This window comes from Macrobrachium rosenbergii, chromosome 25 (assembly GCF_040412425.1).
Source record: "Macrobrachium rosenbergii isolate ZJJX-2024 chromosome 25, ASM4041242v1, whole genome shotgun sequence".
Classification (NCBI taxonomy): Eukaryota; Metazoa; Arthropoda; class Malacostraca; order Decapoda; family Palaemonidae; genus Macrobrachium; species Macrobrachium rosenbergii.
Window position 1 is genome coordinate 21,099,044 of NC_089765.1, and position 27,500 is coordinate 21,126,543.

General features: G+C 32.3%; 1 protein-coding gene across 1 annotated transcript in view; it reads right to left on the bottom strand.

Annotated features, from left to right (window-relative positions):
* Window positions 1-9,972: 9,972 nt before the first annotated feature.
* Window positions 9,973-27,500, bottom strand: part of LOC136852439 (alkaline phosphatase-like) — a 52,823-nt gene continuing 35,295 nt past the window's right edge. The window contains exons 3-9 of the mRNA XM_067127067.1: window positions 23,594-23,768; window positions 18,351-18,529; window positions 16,756-16,963; window positions 15,897-16,037; window positions 13,683-13,877; window positions 12,679-12,841; window positions 9,973-11,983 (exon numbers count right to left, since the gene is read on the bottom strand). Of these exons, the coding sequence (XP_066983168.1) occupies window positions 11,002-11,983; window positions 12,679-12,841; window positions 13,683-13,877; window positions 15,897-16,037; window positions 16,756-16,963; window positions 18,351-18,529; window positions 23,594-23,768 (2,043 nt within the window). The 3' untranslated portion in view covers window positions 9,973-11,001. The remainder of the gene's footprint in view (window positions 11,984-12,678; window positions 12,842-13,682; window positions 13,878-15,896; window positions 16,038-16,755; window positions 16,964-18,350; window positions 18,530-23,593; window positions 23,769-27,500) is intronic.

Below are 27,500 nucleotides of genomic sequence, written 5' to 3' on the forward strand. Positions count from 1 at the left end.
CGTTGATATGGTAACACTCCAAACTGCATCGTCTGCAGAAACATCTCGAAAATAGAATATTTAGCAACAGCTTCGAATGAAAATACCGGCATTAAACGCTTGTAATGAAGATACGTAGGGACCGGACTATTTGGTGGTATCCTAATTTAGCTTATTCATCTATTCATTTCATGTAAAAAAGAAAAACACAAAGAGTTACCTTAAAAAAAATTACTGGAATCTTTTTGAATTGTGGTAACTGACAACAATAGGTTAGGCCGAAGTAAACACAGGCAGCAGCCAATCGTAGTGTATGTTGTTGATGTCATCAGTGACCAATAAGGATGCAGAAACTTTCCCGCCAAGAATTCTCCGTTCCGAGAGATCCTCCGATTTATGAGTTGCTGTTTGCTGAAATCTCAGATCCTTGAAATTTCTGATTCAGTTTCACTTTTGTCATCTTTTATGTTATTTATTGATTTATTGTGCATTATGTGTACTTTTTAACCTATTTTGTGGCAGAAATATACTTTAGTGAAATTTGTCTTACTTTTCATTTTCCTTGTATCACAAAATAATTGCCTTTTAGAATAAAAAAGATTGAAAAGGAGAGGGATTTTGCAGGATAATGTAGTACCTGGCAATCACATTTTTTTAGAGTAACAAGCTATTAACTATATATTAAAGTTCAATTAACGAAGATAGTAAGCATTAGCTACGTTCATATCTGTCTTTATATTATATAATATATATATATATATATATATATATATATATATATATATATATATATATATATATATATATATATATATATATATATATATATATATATATATATATATATATATATATATATATATATATAAAATCTTTTTGCACAAGTAGTAATAACAATAATAGTTATAATAACTATGATGTCAAACAATTTGACCTCTTAGTCTCTGATAATCATTTAAAAAAACACAGGTAACCTTAAAATCCTATTAACCATCTAAGAGCAGTGTGGAGGGGGGACATAAGTACAAAAAATCTACGATTGTAAACTTATAAATGTTTAATTGGATATAAATAATATCTATTAATGTACCAATCATTGGCATTGCAGCTACAAGCAAAAAAACTAAAAAAATCGATCTTTCTTTAAAAGAAGATACAACAATTTGAGGCAGAATTTCAGCCATTTGAAATTTTGGGAAACAGCAACGCATAAGCAGAGGTACTACTGGGAAAAGACCTTTCTTGGCAGGAAAGTTGATAAACAGAAGCGTTTCCATGGAAACCAAAGCAAACGAAAACCTATGCTAAGGTTAACTAATCGGTTTATGATAAATCTGTATGAAAGTGGAAAATATACCATTTTGTCTGATTAATTATAATCTATCCCAAATATCTCGTAAATGATTAGGGTATCTACGAAAAATAGAATATAATTAGGTCCTTTACTGCAGTGATATGGTAATACTGCAAACTCCATCGTCTGCTGAAACGTGTCGATATAGAATGTTTGGCAACTGTTTCGAATCAAAATCCAGATACTGAAAGCTTGGGAATGAAGGTGCATATAATCTTGAGTAATTCATCTATTCATTTCATGTAAATAAAACACAAAGAGTTATCGAAAATTATGGAATCATTTTGCATGGTAACAACATTAGATTAGAGAAAAAAAAGATTTGTTGATGTCATTATAAAAAACTCCACTGTTCCGATTCATTTTAAAAATGTGGTAAATCTCAGATCAACTGATCAGTTTCACTTTTGTCATCTTTTATGTTAATTGATTTACAGACTTTTAACCTATTTTGTGGCAAATTGCAGTCTTATACTTTTCATGTTCCTTGTATCAGTGACCAAAAAAGATAAAAGGAGGGTAATGTAGTACAGTTTTTAGACTTTAACTATATATTAAGCCTATTAACGAGAGATCCATTAGCTACCTTATCTGTCTTTGCTGTTACCCAAAAATATTTTAGATGCCTATAAATATATATATAAATTTTGTCTAATATATCTATTTATTATTTTTTCATACGCTCATTAACTGTGCCATATTGAACATTTCCTGATAGAATTATAAACTTTAATGGAGCTTTTTGCTCATTGTATCAATAATGGATCTATGATGTATCAATTTGACCTCTTATCTCCATGTATTGCAAAAACACAGTAAATTAAAATCCTTTAACCATCTAAGAGCAATGTGGAAAAAGAAAAAATCTACGATTTTAAACTTATAAATGTTTAATTGGATATAAATAATAATAACCAATCATTGGTTTTTTTTCAAAATTAAAAACAAAAATCGATCTTTCTTTAAAAGAAGATACAACAATTTGAGAAATTTGTTTGAAATTTTGGAAACAGCAACGTAAGCAGAGTCATCCTTTCTTGGCGAAAGTTGATAAACAGACCATAAACATAAGCAAATAAAACCTATATATATATATTATTAACCGGTTTATGAAAGTGGAAAATATACATTTTGTCTATTAACATAATCTATCCCAAATATCTCGTAAATTATTATATCTACGAAAATAGAATATAATTAGGTCCTATGCAGTGATGTGTCTGCTGAAACGTGTCGATATAGAATGTTTGTATGTTTCGAATCAAAATCCAGATACTGAAAGCTTGAAATGAAGGTGCATATAATCTTGAGTAATTTCTAATATCCTAAACACTCTTATCGAGTTATTCATTGCATGGTAATGGGAAAAAGACAAAGATTTGCAATATAAAAATCCACTGGATTCATTTTAAAATGTGGTAACTGACAACGATCGGTTCGTCGGAGGTAAACACAGACTACGGCCAATTGCAGCTTATACTCATGATGTCATCAGTGACCAATAAGGGTATTTCCCGCCTATTCCGAGAGATCCCTATGTTACCCAAAATTTTAGATGCCTGGAAATTCGGCCTTAAATTTTGTCCTCTATTTATTTATCATTTTTTCATACGCTCATTAACTGAGTCATACTGAACATTTTCTGATAGAATTATAAACTTTAATGAAGCTTTATTGTATCAGAATGGATCTTCCTTATCTGCTCTATTCCATGTATGTATAAATTGAAATGTATAAAAAAGAGATTTTGAAGGATAATGGATGCATTTTATTTTAAAAATAATGTAATAGAACATTTACATTAACTATATATATGTATAATTATCATCTTGTAAATGTATATATGTATATGTATATATATATATATATATATATATATATATATATATATATATATATATATATATATATATATATATATATATATATATATATATATATATATATATATATATATATATATGTGTGTGTGTGTATGTGTGTGTATATATATATATATATATATATATATATATAATAAAAAATATATATATATATTGTTAGCTGATAAACTGATAAATGTTTAATTAGATATAAATGATATCTATAAATGTACCATAATTGGCCATTGCAGCTACAAGCAAAAAAAAAACTAAAAAAATCGATCTTTCTTTAAAAGAAGAGACAACAATTTGAGGCAGAATTTCAGCCATTTGAAATTTTGGGAAACAGCAGTGCATAAGCAGAAGTACTACTCGGAATAGACCTTTCATGGCGGGAAAGTTGATAAACAGAAGCGTTTCCATGGAAACCAAAGCAAACGAAAACCTATGCTAAGGTTAACTAACCGATTTATGATAAATCTGTATAAAAGTAGCGAAAATATCACATCGTCCGACTAACTACAATAGTCCATCCAAAATATCTCCTAAAGTGTTACGATATATAAGAAAAATAGAATATAATTAGATCCTTTACTACAGCGATGTGTTAATACTGCAAACTCCATCGTCTGCTGAAATGTGTCGATATAGAATGTTTGGCAACTGTTTCGAATCAAAATCCAGATATTGAAACCTTGAAATGAAACTGCTATATAATTTGAGTAATTCCTAATATCCTAAATACTCTTATCGAGTTATTCATTGCATGGTAACGAGAAAAAGACAAAGATTTGCAATAAAAAAAACCACTGGATTCATTTTAAAATGTGGTAACTGACAACGATTGGTTCGTCGGAGGTAAACACAGGCTACGGCCAATTGCAACTTATATTAATGATGTCATCAGTGACCAATAAGGGTACAGAGACTTTCCCGCCTATTCCGAGAGATCCCGCTCCTTATGCGTTGCTTTTACCCAAAATTTTAGATGCCTGGAAATTCGGCCTTAAATTTTTATTTTTCATACGCTCATTAACTGTCATATTGAACATTTTCTGATAGAATTATAAAATTTAATGAAGCTTTATTGCAACAGAAAGGATCTTCCTTATCTGCCTTATTTCCATGTACAGGAAAATAAATTGCGTTTTCGTGACAACATGGAAAAAAGGGGATTTTGAAGGATAATGGATACCCTGCAGGTTTATTTAAAAAATAACATAATAGAACTAATTATTCAAGTCCAGTTAACAGTGACAGAGAATTTGTAATGTAATAATGTTGAGTCATCTTGTAATGACCCGACATTATTACATTACAAATTCTCTGTTACTGTTAACTGGGCTTGAATAATTAGTTCCATTATGTTATTTTTAAATAAACCTGCAGAGTGTTCCATTAACTGAACATCAATCTGGGCCTGCGTGGTTAGCTAGGGATTTTTGAGTGATTTTGGATGAACTTATTATATATATATATATATATATATATATATATATATATATATATATATATATATATATATATATATATATATATATATATATATAAATTAGGTGATACTTATGTTATTAAATTAGATCAATGAAGCAATACCAAGAAGATAGTGCGATATAGTGACGAAGAACAATTTGTTATATATATATATATATATATATATATATATATATATATATATATATATATATATATATATATATATATATATATATATATATATCAAATTATTCTTCACACTATATCTTCTTGGTAATATACATACATAATTATATATAATAAGTTCATATATAAACTCCAAAATCCCACTAACCAGGCAGTGGCAATTGAGCAGACGTCTCCTGAAACAGTCTATCAATAACTGAAGGTCATTTGTTTTGTAAGCAAATTAAAGGCGAATTGGCAACTATCCTCATAAAACGCCAAATTCGTATATTAAATTGATAAGTATTTAAATTTAGGAAGATATAATTCACGTCTTTCAATGTATTAGTAAACAGACGTTATGGTCCCTATAAACTTGCTTGAAATTTCAATCTTAATTGGTTTAAAGTTATGAATTTTGAAATGATAATTGCTAACTGTTTTGAGAGAGTGAGCTTATGAGTGGAACGTTCAATCTGTTTCCATGGTAACCATAGGCATTGAAAACCTATGTTCTTATGTAACTATCACTTCATTATAAACTCGTGCAAAGGTATACTGTGTACTATATTATATAATTAACAAAATTTTTAGGTGATATCTCTTAAAATATTACCATGTAACAAAAAACAAGAAAATTAAATTAGGTTTTTTACTCCAGCGTTGTGCCTATGATTTACGCCGTCATCTGCTTAAACATGTCGAAAATATCATATCTGGCAACTGTTTAAAATAAGAAACGCCAATTTAAAAACTCTTAATAAAGATTTGTAGGACTCTCTGTAGTTCCAAATATCTTTGTTTCGCTTATCCCATTATTGCGTTACTGAAAACGAGGTAAAAGAAAAAACATTGCTTTAAAAAAAAGCAACTGGATTCATTTTGAAATGTGATAACTGAAAACAATGGGTTAGGCAGAAGTAAACACAGGCCACAGCCAATGGCAGCGTAAGTCGGTGATGTCATCAGTGACCAATAAGAGTACAGAAAGTTTCCCGCCATGAAGTCTATGTTTTGAGAGTTCCTCTTGCTGTTTGAAGATATACGAGATGGCTGAAATTCCTCCTAATTTTTTGCATGCATTATAATTATTAAAAAAAAAAACATTGAACATATTTTACGTAGGAAATATACTTTAGTCAGATTCAATACGCAAAAAAAAGTAACTATCTCATTTGTCATTTCCCTTACAATGGAAATGTAGGAGAATGCATTACCAGGCAATTTATTCGAGACTAATGTGGCATGAGAACTAATTATTTATACCCAATTAACAAAGGCAACACGCATTTGCAATGTTCTAATGTCCATTCATCTTGCAATGAATCTTCCATGTGTTTCATGGGATTTTAAGACCTTATTTAACAAAAAGCGATGAAAAGGAATATTCTCTCTCTCTCTCTCTCTCTCTCTCTCTCTCTCTCTCTCTCTCTCTCTCTCGGGAAATTTTTGTCAGGTTTTGTAACAGGCATCCTAAATCTTCATCATCAATCGCCTCCGACGGCGTTTGACGTAAAAGGCTTAAGTGATATTTTACCGCAGTTCCACTCATCTCCTGCCACCATTCTCATATTTCTCCTCCAAGTAGGTCTGGGTTGTCCAGCTCTTCTGGTGCTCACTGAAGTTTAGCTGACATTGTAACCAACTACTTCCCAGGGGTTTGGCGGAAGACATGCCCAAGCCATTTCCATCTCCCTTTGAACAGTACTAAAAGAGAAAAAATAAAGAATAATGTAATTTTAAAAAAGGGGTAAATAAGAAACTCTGAAAAAGCATTGAACGAGTTGAATGGGTGTGAATTTGCTGTCCTTTTTAATAGAATTTACTTGAGAAAATTGTTACTGCCCTTATTATTATTATTATTATTATTATTATTATTATTATTATTATTATTATTATTATTATTATTATTATTATTATTATTATTATTATTATTTGATCAGAATCAAAATAGGCATTATATATGAACTTAGACTAAATATTCATTACGATTATTGGACACCAAGTAATCGTTGTTAATTTTCTACGCATTCTAGTTACCAAAATATTACTTTTATCATTTTTAGTGTCATGCATATTTACACAATAGATGCGTCTTTACAAAAGTATGTTTAGAAAATACTAACAGCAACGATGAGACGAAGCCACACATGTAAATAATATGGGAACAGCAGACACAAAAATAAACAGGTCAAGAAAAAAAACCTTCCCTCCATTAAAAAACGACAAAGTCTGATGCTTGTAAATAAAGCGTTTCCTCCCCCTCGGAGGAGAGTAAAAACGAAAGTGTGTATAGAGAGCTCTATTTGGCGAAGCTGCACCGTGGGAATCGGGGCCGAAATAAAAATTTGCCGGCACTGATGGGGAGAGAGAGAGAGAGAGAGAGAGAGAGAGAGAGAGAGAGAGAGAGAGAGAGAGAGAGAGAGAGGGGAACGACCACTGCCCACGGAAGAGCAGATTAAGCCAAAGTATAAATACTCGCTGTCAGCCGTGGGGCGCCCGAGTCGGGGAAAAGAGAATGCATGCATGTCGGCCGGTTTACAAAAAAGGAATATGTGGCGAGAAACATTATCTACTCGTCACATATTCCATTCACAGTGATCAGTTGCTTATCAATAAGCTGCATTTTTCTCAGTTTGAAAATAAGAAAAATGCAGCCTATTGGCAGGCAATTGATCACTATGCATGGAAAATGGCTACATTTGCACAATTGATTAAAATCCGGCCAAATTGCAGGGGTCCCTTGTGTGTTTTGGGGGGATCAAACGGACTTTTCCTTCGAAGTGAGAAAAATTCAGCCTATTGCCAAGCAATTGATCACTATGCATGGAAAATGGCCACATTTGCATAATTTTTTACAATCCGACCAAATTGCAGGGGGGCAAAAAAGCCTCAAATAGTAAGTGATATATATATATATATATATATATATATATATATATATATATATATATATATATATATATATATATATATATATATATATATATATATATATATATATATATATATATAGATATAGATATATATATATATATATATATATATATATATATATATATATATATATATATATATATATATATATATATATATATATATATATATATATATATATATATATATATATATATATATATATATATATATATATATATATATTATATATATATATATATATATATATATATATATAATGTTGTGTGTGTTTTTGGGGTGAAGCTGACTTTTCCTGGAAAATGGGAAAAATGAATCCTTTTGATAGGCAATTCATCACTATGCATGGAAAATGGCCGCATTTGGTCAATTGACTGCAATCCAGCCATATTGCAAGGGGGAAAAAAGGCCCTAATATTAAGATTTTAGCTTGCATGTTTCTCAGTTTTAAGGAAAAGTCCGTTTGATCTTCAAAAAACACCGAAGGCCATTTTCCCCTTGCAATATGGCCGGATTCCAATCAATTGTCAGAATGTGGCTATTTTATATGCATAGTGATCAATTGCTTGCCAGTAGGCTGCATTTTTTTCTGAGTTTTAAGGAAAAGCCCGTTTGAGCCCCCAAAACACCAAAAGCTATAGCCTTTTTTGTCCCCTGTAATATGGCTGGATTGCAATCAGTTGTCCATATGCGGCTATTTTCCATGCATAGTGATCAATTGGTTGTCAATAGGCAGCAATTTTCTCATTTTTAAGAAAAGTCTGCTAGACCACTAAAAAACACCCAAAGTTATAGTGTTACTATTCGGGCCTTTTTTTGAGCCCCTGCAATATGGCCGGGTTGCAATCATTGTCAAAATGTGGTCATTTTCCATGCATAGTGATCACTTGCTTGCCAACAGGCTGCATTTTTCTCAGAATGAAAAGAATTATCCGTGACACACTTTTATAAGTGGCGCCGAGTCCTTCAATTTAGTCTGAAGTACTGTAAGCTGAGGACTCGCTCTCGACCTCGTGGTTAAATCGCCTACACTCTCTCTCTCTCTCTCTCTCTCTCTCTCTCTCTCTCTCTCTCTCTCTCTCTAGAGGAACGCTCGAGTATTCTGAAATATTAAAGGTTAAACGTTTTCTAACTTTCTGGCTCTTGTGTTGGTTTGGCAACTAAAGTTAATGGCTTCGTAACGATTTCCTTGTGGTGTGTCAGATTGTCTTGAATTTCAGTTTCCATTCCGGAGCCTGTCTGTCTGCTTGCCTGTTTCACATTCGTATGGCCTAATTATTTCTAACAACATTTAATACCTCAGTTATGGGGTTTTTCTTTCTACCTTGAAGTTGATCACCATCTTCGGCAGTTTTCCCTAATTGAAACCTCTAATACCGGTCGAGCTATTGGTCATTATCTTGTTGGAAGTTCTCGTCTACGCATTGACAAAGGAATGTTAAAAATATATCCGCTTCTTTGCTAATCATTACATTATTTTTTCCTCACATTTTCTAATAGGCCATTATCAACTGAGATAGTTTCAATCACTCCTCACTCTGAATTATTGAGTAGGATTGATTTTTATTTTAAGTATTTTTGGTCTTATTTATTTATATTCAAATTTGTTTTGAATTTAGCAAAACAATTCTTGGGATTTGTAACAAATGTAACCTTTGTTAATTTTTCTTATACAACAGTACTCAAACTTTTTTTGTTCGAAGTTTTGAACACTACATATCTAGATATAATGTCCTCTTGTTGGTTAAAAGTTAGACAAATCGCTTAAAACTTTTTGAATAAATTTCCCATATAAAATATAGTAACTATATCCCAATCATTTTGTAAAAGTATTTCAACTTTAATTAATTAAAAAAAGAATGGAGTATTGGCCTTAATACTGAACGAAATCTAAAAGTGAACTTTCATTTCATTAGATTTTAAGTTTATTGCATCAACTGAATATACATTCAAGTTATTTTCAAAAGGAAATTGATAAGAGCATAATTAAAAAGGACGAATAAATAAATAAATGAATAAATAAATAAATAAATAAAAAAAGTTGCCAAAGGGTTACCACCAGAAATCGACGATTTATTTATTCTGATGTAAATCCCCAAAGCAAAACCTCCAGTTCTTGCGTAACAATTCTTTGACGAATAATACCATTCAAATGCAATGGCAACTCTAATGGGAGAGTTAAAACGACTCGTATTTTAAAACTTTATTTACAAGGGTAACATTATGTAAAAATAAATGTCTTTTTTAGTATATACATAGCAGATTTACATCGGGTGAGACTGGTAGAGACCGTTACAGCGTACATTACGCATATGAAATTTACATCGAGGGATACAGTTTCCTTATACCTATGTAAACAGTGACCTATTAAATATCTGTCTTTTAAAACGCAAACCCTTCTTTTCCCTAGAGAAATAATATTTTTTTCTGATGAAGGAGCGTTCGATTTCAATTCCCCTTGTATTAAACCGTGCAGTCAAGATTTTTCCGAGTTAGTATTTTATATATATGAACAGAAAAGGTACGAATATATATATAGAGAAAGCCACAAACAATCTTCGTTTCATATTTAGCGGTTAGTTTTTATATAGAATGTCTTCTGAACATCAAAAATTTCCTGGTAAATTTACATGTTCCAAAACACATTATATTCACGATTATATTCAAATACTTATTTCACTGACTCGTAACTGGGTTTTATGATAATGTTCTCATTGTCACATGTTGAAATTTATCACTTGCAACAAATTTAATTTACTGAACTGTCAGAGTTTCTTTTTAAACCCGGGGGTAGTCTTAAGGTTTAATTTCCTTCACTTTGTGATTGTCATTCGCTCACTTTTTTTTTTCTTTATTTCATGTCATGCCTTTCACCGCCTTCTAAGATCTTTTTCTCTGACACTTACACGTAGTAACAAGATAAAAAGCCTCAGGTCATTTCCAAAAGGGACAACTTTTCCATAGGAAGCTTCTAATAGACTTTATACACCAACGAATTTACTGATACATAACAAAGAACATTTCAACACTGACTATTTGTTTTTTTTCTCCCAGTTCAAGACCCCCCCAAAAAAGCGGGGAGGGGTGGGTCTCTCTGGCTGAGGGTTGCAAGAAATGATCGTTTCAACAGAAATCTCATATCACCTTCAAAAACACAAGTTTTTTTTTCGGTAAGTACGTTACATAAGAATATGCTGGGGATAAAGCTACACTCAAGAAACAAAAAATCTACACCCCTATTTGCACCAAAGTGGCCACAAGGATAGTGATCAGCGTGTACCATCGAAAACTACTGGTCCATAAAAGAAGAGGCCTGGAAGCACCACTCCAAGAATACGGGTCTCTGGATCTTCGCTGATCCTCCGTCGCGGGCGTCGTGTGGCCGAGGGGCCTTCTGGAAGTGGGTGCTGGAACTGGAATAGCTGCCGGTGCTGGATTAGGGACCTCAACAGGAATAGGATTCTGGACTGGGTACGGGTTAGGTTCCGGGTAAGAATCGTGGATAGGCGGCAAGCCGTGATGATCCTGGTTTCTGTCCAGTGAAGGGTAGTGACCTGGATAGTGGTCGTAACCAGGGACGGGATTATTCACGGCATAAGGATTGGGCGCAGCGAAAGGATTAGACGCACCGGAGTAGCCGTTCGTGTCGGAGTAAGGGTCAGAGTTGGAGTAGGGATTGGACCCACCGTAAGAATTAGACCCGGTATGCGAATCGTAAGCAGAAGCGGGGTCGTGGACAGGGGCTGGATTATTGGCCGAGTACGTATCGTAAATGGATATGTGATCGTGGACGCTAATAGGATCGCGGATGGGATCTGAATCGTGGATGGACGCAGGAGCGTGGGCGGGGTATGGATCGTAATCGTCCGGGAGAGAGTCGTGGATTGGATACGGCTCGTATGCCGTTCTAGGATCGTGCATTCCCAACGGATCCAGGTCCTGGTCCGGCAGGTGGACCACAACGTTGTCGTGATCCGAATGGTGGACCGAGATCGGAGGTGGGACGTGACTCTGGGACTGTCCCGACGCGGGAATGGACGCGCATGCGTCGTCGCTCGGCGGTTTTTCGCAGTGGGTGTTGTCGTCGCTGATGCAGGAGGCGTAGGCGATTGCATGGGGGATGTACGTCTGTTCCACGGTGCCAGAGAAGAGGTACGACCCCGGTCCTTGGGCGTAAACTGGTACGTCCTCTCCGCCGTGAGTCTCGTACCTAGTGAATTCAAGCTTTGGTTAATAAATGCGCGGATGTTTTAGTTCATATGATTCCCTTAGAAGTTTCGAATTATTCGTGTTTTATAATTCAGAACTCACGCAAGATGAATATTGATAATTACCTTAAACACATGTAAATGAATAATGACACCATTATATTATTATAGTGAGATGAATAGACTTGTAATATCTATTGCTTTTCTGATGGTAAAGCATTACATCTTTATTATGTCATGAGTTGAAAAACTCAAGAGGTTTCGAAAGAACATAATCTGACTTGAAACAAAGCAAAACTTTTCTTTCTTATGTAAAGCGTTTTACACAAGCAAATATCTGTAAAGTAAATTTAAAATTAGATAAATTTCTAATCAAGATTTGGCTTATGCATATATTTACCAGTACACACAAACACACTCCCACACACATACACATACATATATGTAATACATATATACATTACTTTTTGTTTCATTCATAATAAAGTATAAATCACAGACCAAATGTTTTCATGAATGCTCTAAACTCATTCTCAAAAATAAATAAATAGTATTTATGTCATCTATGCTTACGGGGAATTTGAACTCGGCAAAATATCCCAACATAAAAAAAATATATTTGTAGGTAAAAGTACTTACTACATTTACAAGAATAACAACATAAATATAAGAAAGAAACTTATGGTGTTCCACGTACTTTCTGGGTACAGCTGCCTGCTGCACGAAATTTATGTCTTGAGTGTTGAAGCCCGTGAGGTCCTGTCTTCCTGTGGGCGTGGAATGGGCGTAACCTGGGCCATTGCCATACAGGAGAATGGTATATGGTTTGCCGTCCACGTCACTCATCTCCACGTCCAGTCCTGGATGGAGGTTGAAACAGTTGTTTATTCAGTTTATAGAAAATATAAGCATTTGTTTCTCTACGTGAGCGATCTGAATGGGTAAAATGTGGAATGAAAATGAGAGATGAAATATTTCAAGAAATACTTTACGTTTTCAGACGTATGAAGAACGTTTGTTTATAATTGGGAACGAGCAGGGACGAACATGCATTATAATGATGCTTTTACCTCAGTGGGTAAAAGAGGGAATAAGACGCCAGAGCTAACTAGCAATAATTTCAACAGCATTGCATCAAGGCCCACAGCTGTGGAATAATCTAACTGCGCATTCAGTCAGCAAACAGTCAGAGAGAGGGGACAGATTTCTAAAGTCACGACGACACGAACAAGCGTACACCTTGATTGAGACACATAAGAGATTGATATGCAAAAAGAAATCCAGGTCTTTTGAATGGAAATCTACATGATCACAAAGCACACATTTATATAAACAATGAGTATGTGTTATAGCTTCAGATATATATATATATATATATATATATATATATATATATATATATATATATATATATATATATATATATATATATATATATATATATATATTTATGTGTGCACACAAGCACTGCGTATGTCTGTAATCTCAATAATTGAATGTGTCTGTAATCTCAATAATCTCTCTCTCTCTCTCTCTCTCTCTCTCTCTCTCTCTCTCTCTCTCTCTCTCTCTCTCTCTCTCCCCTTCATTCCCTCTCCTTCCAAATCCCGTGAATGCATACAATGCAACACACCGCCCACCAGGAAGTCTAACAATAATATGAATCCCGATCACTCATCATCCCCTCGAGTGACGCAATACCTGTGAGAGGATGACCTCTCGGCGTATTGTCTCCGCCGAGAGTGAAGACATGTGAGTGATCAGCAGTGAGAACAATGAGGGTGTCCTTCACGTCTGTCAAGTTGAGAGCCGTGAGGACAGCCTCGTCAAGGGCGTCTACCTCCTCCAGAGCCCTGCGGCCGTTGTTGTGGTGGTGGGCATGGTCGATGCGGCCGGCTGCAAGAGAGGTGTATGCGTTGTGATTGGAAGAGGTGTTTGTGGTTTAATGTATATGTATGTATATATGTATGCATACATACATATATATATACATATTATATATTATGTATATATTATATATAATATATATATATATATATATATATATATATATATATATATATATATATATATATATATATATATATATATATATATATATATATATATATATATATATATATATATATATATATATATATTATATATATATATATATATATATATATATATATATATATATATATATATATATATATATATATATATATATATATATATATATATATATATATATATATATATATATATATATATATACTTCCACTTTATTTCTAAGCCGGTCTCTTATTTTTTTTCACCTGTAGTACAAAGTGATAAACGAATCACCTGCTAATGGGATTATAATCATATGATAATAAAGTATGATATTTAGTGCTGCATGAAAATCTTCATTTCATAAGCAATGAGAAAGATATTACAGTTTAAACACTTTTGATAAATTATTATCTTCCGCTGACAACACCATGAAAGGAATAAGCAAAATTTAAATTAATTTAACGTGATAAAATCACAGTATCTAAAGGATTATTAAAATTCGTTAGAAATACAGAGATAGACTCTGCATATTACACGAATGAATAATGTTGATTCATTTCATTTCATTAACACTTTAATAATGAAATAAAATAATGTTCCCTTTCGGAAAGTTTATGACAGCTTATGTAATAATAATAATAATAATAATAATAATAATAATAATAATAATAATAATAATAATAATAATATTATTATTATTATTATTATTATTATTATTATTATTATGAAGGGATGTGAAAAAAAGGCTGCGCCGGTCGAATTCATTTTACAATATCAGTCCTTTTAATTATTTTCTTGTCTTCTATAATCGTGTTTGATCAAATTTGGTCAATAATCGTACTTGGTTAGAAGAATCTTAAAGCCATTCTGAATCTAGCACATTTATTCCATAAAAAAAACAGCAAGATGCGATGTATGTCAAGAGACAGAAAATGAAATGCGGAGATTAGATCCCGCAGAAGAAAATCTCACTGATGTGCCTATTGAAACTCTACGGGATATGATCTCCACTTTTCACTTACTTCCTGATGTTGTTTACTGTCTTTAGTATGGAATTAATGTATTCGATTCAGCATGCCCTTAAGATTCTTTTACCCCAAATCAGAATACTGACTAAGGTTTTTAGTTACCAACATTGAAGAATAGAGAATAATTAGAAGGCTTTAAAAGGCTTAACACAAAATCAATTCGGCTGATATGGGTGTTCTTTTTGACAATAATAATAATAATAATAATAATAATAATAATAATAATAATAATAATAATAATAATAATAATTATTATTATTATTATTATTATTATTATTATTATTATTATTATTATTATTATTATTATTATTATTATTATTATTATTATTATTATTATTATTATTATTATTATTATTTTGTACCCCGATGTAGCTCTGAGCGTTAAAATTTTCAGCATTTTTAATCTCAGCTATTCGTCATAATTTAAGTTTCTCGTGCTTATGTTGACTAGGCAGGGCATTTTTAAACGGATCTGTATTACATTCTGACGTCATACACGAGCTGGTTCAAGTAACACTTTTACGCAGGTTTCCTAAACAAACTAAAAAGAAACGTGAGCTGCATTTATTTATTTTCCCACTTTGAAGATTGCATTTTCATCTGCTCTAAAATCACCCCAGAATTATTGTCCCTTGCTTATGAAAATACCCACGCATTTCGCTTAAATTTTAACATATTTATGTTTAGAGCTGAATTAAAACTGAAGAGCACTGTATATTAATGAATTTAGTTGAGAAATATATATAAAACTGGAAGAAAATAGTTTCCTTTGTGAAAAATGTAAAGACTTTTGTAAGTGAACACGTATGAATAATGGTTATTTTATCAAACAACAAACAGCGCAACTTACCTTCTACCATGAGAAAAAAGCCGTGAGGATTTTTCTGAAGGACTTCAATAGCCTTCCCCGTCATTTCCGCTAAGGAAGGATCTCCATCAGGACCTTTGTTACGATCGGCCTCGAAGTCCAAGTGAGAGTACCCAAATATACCTGTAAAGACGTTTAGAGGAAGTTCTGTCTAAGAATTATGTTAGATAACTTACTGAGCGAGTCTAATTGCTGTTATCCACAGCTACATGGATTTATATATGAGAAAAGTGGTTATGAGTATTAAATAATTTCAGAAAATGAAATGTTTAAATTTGTGGTCAACATGCAGAGGCAAATTTGAGCTCTTAAAATGAAATATGATAGGATGGTGAAGCTTTTTTTGGAGGCATAACAGTATATTTGAAATATTAAAAAGATCTCCACTTAAGATCTTCTTATGCTTTTAAATTCGAACTAATCTTAGATTTATAATTTCATTGCTGTTTTCACCACCGCATTATGACTAAGGCCATTAAAAAAATTAAGCAACGTAAATATGGTCTGATTCTTGATATATATATATATATATATATATATATATATATATATATATATATATATATATATGTATGTATATATATATATATATATATATATATATATATATATATATATATATATATATATATATATATATATATATATATGTATACACACACACACACATATATATATATATATATATATATATATATATATATATATATATATATATATATATGTGTGTGTGTGTGTATATATATATGTGTGTGTGTGTGTGTGTGTGTGTGTGTGTATATCAGAAACAAATGAGAATACCTTCACCAAAGACAGGAACGAGAGACATGATACACAGTACCTAGGAGATAATCGGTGTATCGGGGGTCGACGTTATCAAACTGAGCCTTGTTCCAGACGTATTCCGCGTTCAGGTTCCTGGTCTTTTTGTCGTGAACCCAGGCATCCAGGAGGTTCCTTCCGTCGGAGCGTCGTCCCCTTTGCTCCCTCTCCTCCCGGTCGTATTCCGTTATAGGAATCCAATGGCGACGGCCTCCTCCCAGGAGCACCTGTGATGGGGTAAGGATGGATTTTCATGAGAAATGTTAAATGATATTCGAAGCTAAAAAAAAAAAAACGTGCTTTATGTTTTATTTTTAGTAAAATTAGTGGCTAAGTTTAATTTATTTATATAATTCTATTCCATTCATTTAAGTCAGATTGCCAGGAAAAAATAAGCCCTTATGTGTATATGCTTGTAAAATACCTATGATCACAACGTTTATCTTGAAAAATACAAGATAGAATAGTATATCCTATGGATTTTCATGACAAATGTTAAATGATGTTCAAAGCTAAAAAAAAAAAAACCTGCTTTATGGTTTAACTTTAGAAAAATTAATGGCTAAGTTTAATTATTTATATAATTCTATTGCTTTTATTTAAGTCAGATTGCCAGGAAAAAAAATACGTCCTAATGTGTATATGCTTATAGAATACCTATGATCACAACGTTTATTATGAAAAATACAAGATAGAATACAGTAGTATATCTTAATTTGGGCAATTCTAACTTTGATGTAATTTTCTAAATTATGACGTACGTAGTTAAGAACGAATGTATTTAATACGGATACGGAAGAATAGTACAAAATACCCAACTAATACACTATTGCACTATTATGCATTAATTATTGATTAAGACTACTAGCTTGAGAGGTTCCAGTATCCCCTGTGTTACAATATATAAAATTTTAAATCTTTCCTCGCATTTATTTTAATACATTGTCTTCGGAAACTAGTAATGTTAGGATAGTTCGGGTTGCCATAGTTGCAACAGAAACTCTGGTAAGGTGGCAGCTGTGGCCTGATGAAGTTTGTCGTTTCCTTGATCTTGTTCGAGAGGTCTTAACTTTGGATTTTATCAGTTCCCTTCCAAAAATAGAGTAGAACTATACTTTTATCCATCGTTTGTCTGTCTGTCCGTCTGTGCTTGTGTTCTGGTTTGTGTCTGTCACGCTTGCAGTGTTTATATCAGTGTTTATATCAACTTGTGTGCAAAATCTACACTTCCAAAATTGTTTGGTCTCCCATCTGCGGAAAATCATTTCTTCTTGCTCTCTTTACACTGTGTGCTAGTATGAGTGTGTCTGTGTGTGTGTGCGTGGTTGTGTATGTGTTTGTGTGTGTGTGTGTGTGAACGAATGTGAAGCTACATCTGCAAATATATGTAAGTGCCTAAAACTTCTGGAAAATTCACTCAAGGAAAAAAAAGAAGAAAAGTCTTTAAAGAAAAGTTTTTAAACATAATGATCAAACCCCCTTGAACCCAGCTCCTTCCATCCCCGAGATCCTCCTCCTCCTCCCCCTCCTCCTCCTCCTCCTCCTCCTCCTCCTCCTCCTCCTCCTCCTCCTCCTCCTCCTAACCCCCAACCCCCGCCATGGCTGGTCTCTTACATTGATGTTTCTTCCTGGCTGATTCTCCACAAGCTGTCGAGCAATATCTTTACAGGCAGCGTGGGATCGAGGTGGCACTTTGGCGTCGTCCTCCCAGTATCTGGAGGGAGTTTTCGCATAAAGGGCCGAGGGAGTTCCGTGAGTCAGGCGGGTGTTGGTGACAATGCCAGTGCTCTTACCTGGAGAAATGGTATGGAAATTTAATCACGCGCTGCCGTCTGCTGCGAAGGGTTCTTCCTAGCGTTATAGAGTACGTATATTTCTTGCATTATTGTTGGAGAAAAATTTTCTGGGTATGTTCCCAGTGTTTTTTATTTTTTGCTTTTTATAAAACCAAATTTTTTATTTCTTAATTTCAATCAAAGAAAAAGAATGATAGAATTTAGTAGGATATGCCTGTGTTTCATGATTGTATGAGAGTATTTACTGATATAAAAAAAATTAGTCTTCAAAATATATCGTACTCCAGAATCATAATTTTTTTATACCTGCAATCAAGGTCAGGAATAAAATTTTTCACTTATAAATGTATTCTGGTAAAATAAAGAAGTACCTTTATCTTACCATTAATATTTTTCACTTATTCTACTTTCTACGTAAATGTCAAAACTTAGTTTATGTAAAAAAAAAAGGCGTCAAGAAAATAGTTTATCCAAAGACAACAAATAGAGAAAACATACTAAAGATACATTCATATTTTTAGCCCCCCCAAAAAAATCATTACCGTCCTATCTAGCTCATGACTGTTGATAGGGGCTAGAGAAATATATTTTTAGTAATATATATATATATATATATATATATATATATATATACATACATACATACATACATACATACATACATACATAGATATATAAACCAACATTGTGTGATCTAGCTCATAGCTATTGATAGGGATGAGAGGTGGATATAATGTTCATGAAAAAATCAAACAGTTGGATTGGAGAGAAGACATGAGTATATGTGAAAACTGCGTGTATGTTTTTTTAATACTGAATCTCAGCTTGCTACTGGGTCACAGTTCAGGTAGGTCCATAAGATCATAACTGACAGGAGGAGTAATAAGAAACTGAGAGGAACAACAGAAGAAGAAGATTGAGAGGAAAAGAAAGCAAAAATGTCATTTTGAAATATGCGAAGTAATGAAACACATCAGCAATGTGTCGATTTCTTCAAGTTATCCACTAAATCAAAAACCCTTCTTTTTCCACCAACTCTTCCATTTTACCAACACTTTTATGGTCTCTCTTGCATCCTTCCCAAACTTCTGAATCATAAAAACTTTTAGGGAGTATATTACCATCCATTCTCTCTTATCCACCTTACCCCTAATCCACATGTTTTATAAAACCATCATATCTTCTAAGCCTTCTGAGCCATAAATGTTACGCATGCAATAATATCAATATGCTTTTCTTAAGACACGTCCAGTAATATAAGGATACATCACTTCCATAACTAAATATTAGCTCAACAGTGATTTATTTGTTTACATGCCACTTACCTTGCTCTTGTCGCTTATTCTGTTATTCATCTCCTCTGATCTACCTATTATCCTTTACACTGTAGTTTTTTCTCGAGCATCTAAATCTATTACTATTTTTATAAAGCCTTACTGATTTATATATATATATATATATATATATATATATATATATATATATATATATATATATATATATATATACATATATATACATAATATATATACACACACACATATATATATATATATATATATATATATATATATATATATATATATATATATATATATATATATATATATATATATATATATATATATATATATTATAATATATATACACATACATATATACATAAATATATATATATATATATATATATATATATATATATATATATATATATATATATATATATATGTATACTGTATTTATATACATATATACAAGCACGTGTGTGCTTGCATGTGCATTTAAGCACAATCATGATAACAAGAAATATTGATGTGAGGAAAGTTCCTAACTCGAATAGTCTTGGACACCTGATAGCAGAAATTTATAAAAAAAAAAAAAAAACAGAAAGGGAGAAAACCTAAGAAGAAGAACACAGTTCATCCAAATACAGGAGTAAATCTTCAGCCAAAGGCAAAAATCCTTTGAGGAACAGGCGTTAGGAAAAACAACAATTTTCCCAGACAAACGATTATTGGACAATGCCGTCCACGCGGGATAAAAAAAAAATAAAAAATATGATGCCCTGAGCCTCGGGTCTAGACAACTGGTTTAGGAAAATAGCGAACCGAGTGGGGTGGGTGAGGGGAAGAGAAGAAGAAAGAAAACCAGATAAGAGGGAGGCAAGAAACTGGCTGGAATATTTACAAGGGAGGATATGAACTGGAAGTAGCTGAGGCCGGTATTGGTGAGGGATGCTGTGCAACATCCGTTTCATGGTCTATTTAGATTACAAAGGGACCTCCTCGCGTTGTACTCTTTGTGGATGCGCTTGTAGCTGTCTGGAGTTAGACCACGGCAATTTTCCACGTTCTCATTTGTTTCCTTTTTTGTCTTTGCAGACTGAAAGCTCTGGAGACTTGTTTTTCATCTTGCATATATATATATATATATATATATATATATATATATATATATATATATATATATATATATATATATATATATATATATATATATAAATATATATATATATATATATATATATATATATATATATATATATATGTATATATATATATATATATATATATATATATATATATATATATATATATATATATATATATATATATATATATATATATATATATACAAAAATATATGAATAATGCATATATACTGTATATACACACACAGACACACGCAATATCTCATACAATCATCCAGTTTTAAAATGTTTATCTTTCCTTTCTTTTGCCTTCCACCTCCTCCCCGTCCCCCCCCCTCCCTTCCCATGTGGGAGGAGTCACCTATGCATCCGTTTAATTCAGGCCACAATAGTCTAATCTGCATATGAATGCGGGGCTCTCCGACCATCCATTGTCATCGCGGGATTTCATAGAATTGAGGACTATATTCCCATGAAGAAAATTCCCAAGGATGCGTTCATTATCTCGTTGGGGATGCGTTCGGATGACCTTTTTCTCTAACGTTTTTTAGTTCTCTTCGGGAATCTATGTTCTTTTGTCTTATGACATGGAATGGAGTTTTTTTAAAGGATGTAACGGCAACGGCTCCTTTGTTCTTCTATTGTTTACAGTTGCCTGGTTTTGCAATGATTGCCTTGTTTTGCTTGCCTGCTTTTTGTTGTGTTTATGTGGTGTGATACACAAGCTGTTCATTTAGAGTTTAAATGACCGAGATGGAAATGTCTTTAGAGAAGAAAAAGATAATTAGAGATCAGATGACATGAGAATATTGATCAGGAAGGATAACTAAGTACATAGTATGTAAAAAATTATATATACTTCAAAACCTAAAGGTATACAATAATTACAAGAGAGAAAAAATCAGGGGAACAAAGAAAATTTGATTTCTGATTTGCAAGTATGTGAAATGTAAAGAATTTCAAGATTTCTTTTTTCTCGAGAGCTGTTTCATCTACTAACAAGCGTCCGAGTGAAGCAAAATTTAATTTGCTGCCCCTTCATTCTTTAACTGTTGAAGCAATAATGAATTACCCATTGAATTTGACTCAAATCATGTTAAATTATTTGTGATAAAACAAATATCCTCTTTCATTTTTCTCCCTCCGTTGGTATATAGTCCTACTTCGTCATAACTGTTTGTTCCATAAGAACTCCTCTTTAATTCAAATCTTAATATGTCACTTTACCTCTGTAATGCAACATAAATGAAAGCTTCCCATTTTTCACAAGTCATTTTACCTTTCTTTTCTTCATCGTCTTGGTGAGGTCTACATTGGTTACATTAATCTTGAAACTATTCAAATGCAGATTTTCCCTTGTTGCAAATTTCCAAAATTCTCGTCTACCTATACAGTTCATCTTTATTTTTTACCACCTAATTTGTCCTTCTAACAAATTCTGCTCAGCTCTCTCGATTTTGGCATTAAAACGCAGATATATACATCCTGCCACCAAAGCTGAACGCGACGACCTTTCACACTTCCTGATCTAAAATTTCTCCTTATTCAGGAAGACAGAATGCCTCCATTCTTTCTTTTATATAACCCACATATTTCCACAGAGGACCTCTTATATTATTACTCTTCTCCTCCCGCAGTTTTCACCTAAATCTGCAGGTCCTTTCTCTGAATTCTTGCATCACTCCACTCGTAAAGAACAAGAAAAATGTTTACTGATATGTCTCCGGACGGTTATCCTTAGCCTTGAGATCCAATGCTGAAAAACTTTTGGAATTAATCCAATTCGTTATGACACATTATGGGAAAGAAGTTTTTTTAAGGGAAAATGCTCTTAATCTGGAAAAATCTGGATTGAAGTTTAAGTTCTTTAATTTCTTTTCCAAATTTTAGTTCTTTATATTGCGAAATAGTTTGTAGACACTTGATAAATATTTGTTTAGATTGGTGTACATTGCGAAATAGTTTATAAATATTCAGTAAGTATTCATCTAGACTGGTCTACAATGCGAAATAACTTATAAATTATTATCCAAAGTGAAAGATCGTTGTTGTCTGTATATACCTTTTACAATCTATAATCGACCATTTGTAATATGATGAAGTCTTGTTAGGTATGGCACAATATAAAAAAAATCTTCATTTATTTCTATTCTTGGCTCATACTGTGCTTCGTCGGTTTGCTCTTTTGTTCAGAATTAAATTAACATAGCTTCTGCAGGGTTTGTTTCAGTCAAAAAGCCTTTATTACATGAATTATAAAAGCATTTCTATCTAACAATAAAAAGAAGTACAAAACACAGTATATGTATATGCACATATATATATATATGTATATATATATATATATGTATATATATATATATATATATATATATATATATATATATATATATATATATATATATATATATATATATATATATATATATATATATATATATATATATATATATATATATATATATATATATTATATAATACATCTCACACTAAAGTATTCCATCAAGAAAAACGTAAATTCATCGCTTTAACCTGCATCAACGAATTAATTTAACCCTGTCTTCTAAAAAAAAAAAAAAAAAAACTATACTCCGTAATTACTCCACAGCAAAATCCGCCTCAATACTAACCATGTTTCTGCGCCCAGTCGATGATCGACGGAACTCCAGACGAGTAAGACGACCTGCAGTCCTCAAACTTGCCCCGGTGGTCCAATCCCACGGTGTTGATATTGGCTTTCACGCCACACATGAGAGCCGTTGCACAGGCCGAGGAGTCTCCTATTTGCGAGTCCAAATTATACGTCTGGGGGGAGAGAAGAAGAAGACGAAGAAATGTAAACAATGTTCATCGTTCTTTTAGCTTTTGTCTTGGTGAAAGAATTAAAGCTTTGTCAGGCGAATGCAAAATGTCAGGCAGAGAGAGAGAGAGAGAGAGAGAGAGAGAAATTATTGATAAAACGTAGTTCTTAGGAGTTTTCATGAATAATTCAGAGGAGGAACATAGCTATGTCAAAGTAAAATTTTTCTCGATTTTTGCATGAGGTTAATTAAAATGTCTATGTGTACGTTTAAAGTATATTATTCTGTTGAATTTTGAAGGTCTACATAAGGTTCTCGTATTTTCCTATTATGCTTTGTGTGTATATGTAAACAAAACATGTATAAACATGTATATATATATATATATATATATATATATATATATATATATATATATATATATATATATATATATATATATATATATATATATATATATATATATATCTATATATATATATATATATATATATATATATGTGTGTGTGTGTGTGTGTGTGTGTGTGTGTGTGTGTGTGTATACATGTATATCTATCTATCTATATTAATTATATATATATATATATATATATATATATATATATATATATATATATACGTACATACATACGTAAATACATACATACATGTGTGTGTGTGTGTGTGAATAGGTATCCCCCTTGTTCACATGAAAATAATTGAGCGGTAAGAACGACATAGATTCGCTTGTCATGCACCAGCCATTTTGAACCTGGCGCACTGCAATTGCATAACCGTGTTTGCATTAAGCCCAAATGACGTTCCCAAGCCAATATGGGCATTTGCGCTAACCTTGAAATTATTTGCAAGAGCATTTTGCATCCATATTTCAGCAATACGACCGCGCCATCAGAGCAAATTCCAGCAACACTAATTAAGTTGAGCAAAACAATTAAAAAGCACTTAATTTATTCAGCACCTGATAGGAAACCACTCGAGCCAATTAGAATATCGAATTGCAGTAAACAATAACACCGATTTACATACGGGTTAATTAATGCTCTTTTTTTTTTTATCACGAGTTCACTGCAACTAATACAGGATATTTTGCCAGGCCTGCGTACAGAATATTGGGGATTTCATTGCATTTTGCATGGCGAATAATGAGTGGTATTAGTACGCCACAGGCTTTGCTGTCCATCGATCCTAAGTGGGCTGATTTTACTTTTGACAAACACTTTTTCATGAAAGTGTCCTCGACAAAAGGGGATTGCATTACGTTTGACTTGGCGTATAGACAGGATTTTACTAAGAATGATTATCTTCAATGTATTATATTTACATAATTCTAGCTGTGTGGCATACACTCTCAAACCTAGGCCTAACAGTTATGACTGGCAATGTCGTACGAGATAGTAAAACGCGCTGGTCAATTTGAAGAGCAGAATATATTCAAGCTAAATCCACTCACGGCTTATTTACTTAAAACCATAATTTTACAGTGTTATCTGTCTTCTCTCTGATTTATGAAAACAGTCCATTTAAAAAGTCATTAAACACTAAACAACATTACTTCACCAAAACCAGTATATATGAGCGCGAATGCATATGTCTGCGTTTATATGCTTTTCAAACTCTCGCAAACAAAACTTTTGCGTTTAATAACTTCAAACATTGTTATTAACTTTCTATCCCTTGGCCGTTGTTGACATAACGAGGGAAACGTAATAAAATACCCTATCACGTAGACAAGAATACGTGATGCTGAGAAGTCTTCACGGCAAAAATGTTGGGAGAAAAATTTAGCTCGAAAAATGGAAAATGTTTAGAAGTTTACTTTGGGTATTTCATCTATATATTTGAGATAATGCTGTATATCCAGCTTTTACCATTAGATTTACATATTGTTAATACTGAGATATGTTTCCTGGTTTGTAAAGGTTAATTACGAATCCAGTCAGATCCTAAAAAATCTGCACATGATTTCCAGTTAACAAAGCAAAATACTCAGTTGGTTCTTATTAACAGATAATGTGACACACTTTCATTAAACATTTTTTAAAGGATATTAAAGCTTTTGGATTTAATATGGATTTGGTCCTTATTTATTCTAAATTCACCAGATTCTGCAGCTTATCTCAACTGTGGCTATTAACTTATATTTATCTCCAAGAATCAAAGCTTGACATGCTATGAATATTCCTTTATTTTATCCTAAAGAAACAAGTATTCTTCTTCTCAATAGCCAGAGCTTCCATTAGGAAATACATTCTTTATTCTAATAGATCGGACTGAATGTTAGCCTGAATTATGTTTTTCCCTTCTGACATCATAAAATTAATTTCACAAATGCCTTCTCTTAATAAACTTTGACCGAGAATACAATATAAATAATTATAGGAAATAATTTACAATAAAGAAATTTCTAAGTCAATTTTACCCTAGATATATAAGATATATAAGAACTAATTTACGCAGTCGAAAATTCCAAGTGAGTTTCACCCCAAGTATCGAGGGAAGAAACTGAAAAAGACAAGGTTAGCTCAATTCCAGACCGGGCCACCATTATAATCTTTAATCGAGTTTGTGTGTATATCACGCTGCTCATTTGGATAAACGACCCATTAGTTATAATTGGCCTCCGGTAATTGTAAATCGCCAGACATGAGATTGATGTTTCGATAGGGACCAGCTATTAACTACCAGGACTTTAATTGTACTAGCGGCATCTTTTAATTCTTAATAGATATTTTATGGACATTATCAAAACTGGAAGATTATAATATAAATGGCTTATAATTGTTTCCAGAGCCTGAATTATTTGATAATGGCGTGCTGTTATTTGGTTCGGTAACCTCCTGCTTAAATTGATGACAGGATCTATATCATGGAGAAAAAACTTAAGATAATTATGAAATAATGATTCTCTCTCTCTCTCTTTTTTTTAACCCTCTCTCTCCCTATATATATATATATATATATATATATATATATATATATATATATATATATATATATATATATATATATATATATATATATATATATATATATGTATATATAGTATATTCATTTATATATCATATATATGTATATACTGTCTCTACATACACAAATTAGTCTAATATATGTCTCTCTCTCTCTCTCTCTCTCTCTCTCTCTCTCTCTATATATATATATATATATATATATATATATATATATATATATATATATATATATATATATATATATATATATATATAGAGAGAGAGAGAGAGAGAGAGAGAGAGAGAGAGAGAGAGAGAGAGAGAGAGAGAGATGACATATATTTTATAACTAATTTTATAACTAATTTGTGTATGTATATATATATATATATATATATATGTATACACTGTATATATGAAATATACGTCATGTCTCTCTCTCTCTCTCTCTCTCTCTCTCTCTCTCTCTCTCTCTCTCTCTCTCTCTCTCTCTCATACATTCATACAGACATACATACAAACAGTCATACCTATACACACAAGTATTCACATTCGGTTAAACAAACGAAACACACACATAATCCTTCCTAAACGTCGAATATTTCTCATTTATGAACCCCCATCATTCAATAAATGCTTCATCTGAACATCTCCCAAAGCTGGCCATAAAGAAACCAGAACAATGGCCTCGCCCAACTGAGAGCTTATTCTCGAGGATAGAAGATCTGCCATCGACTTTATGCACGGGCTCCAATTAATGACGTCATTAACTTAAAGAAGGATAATGG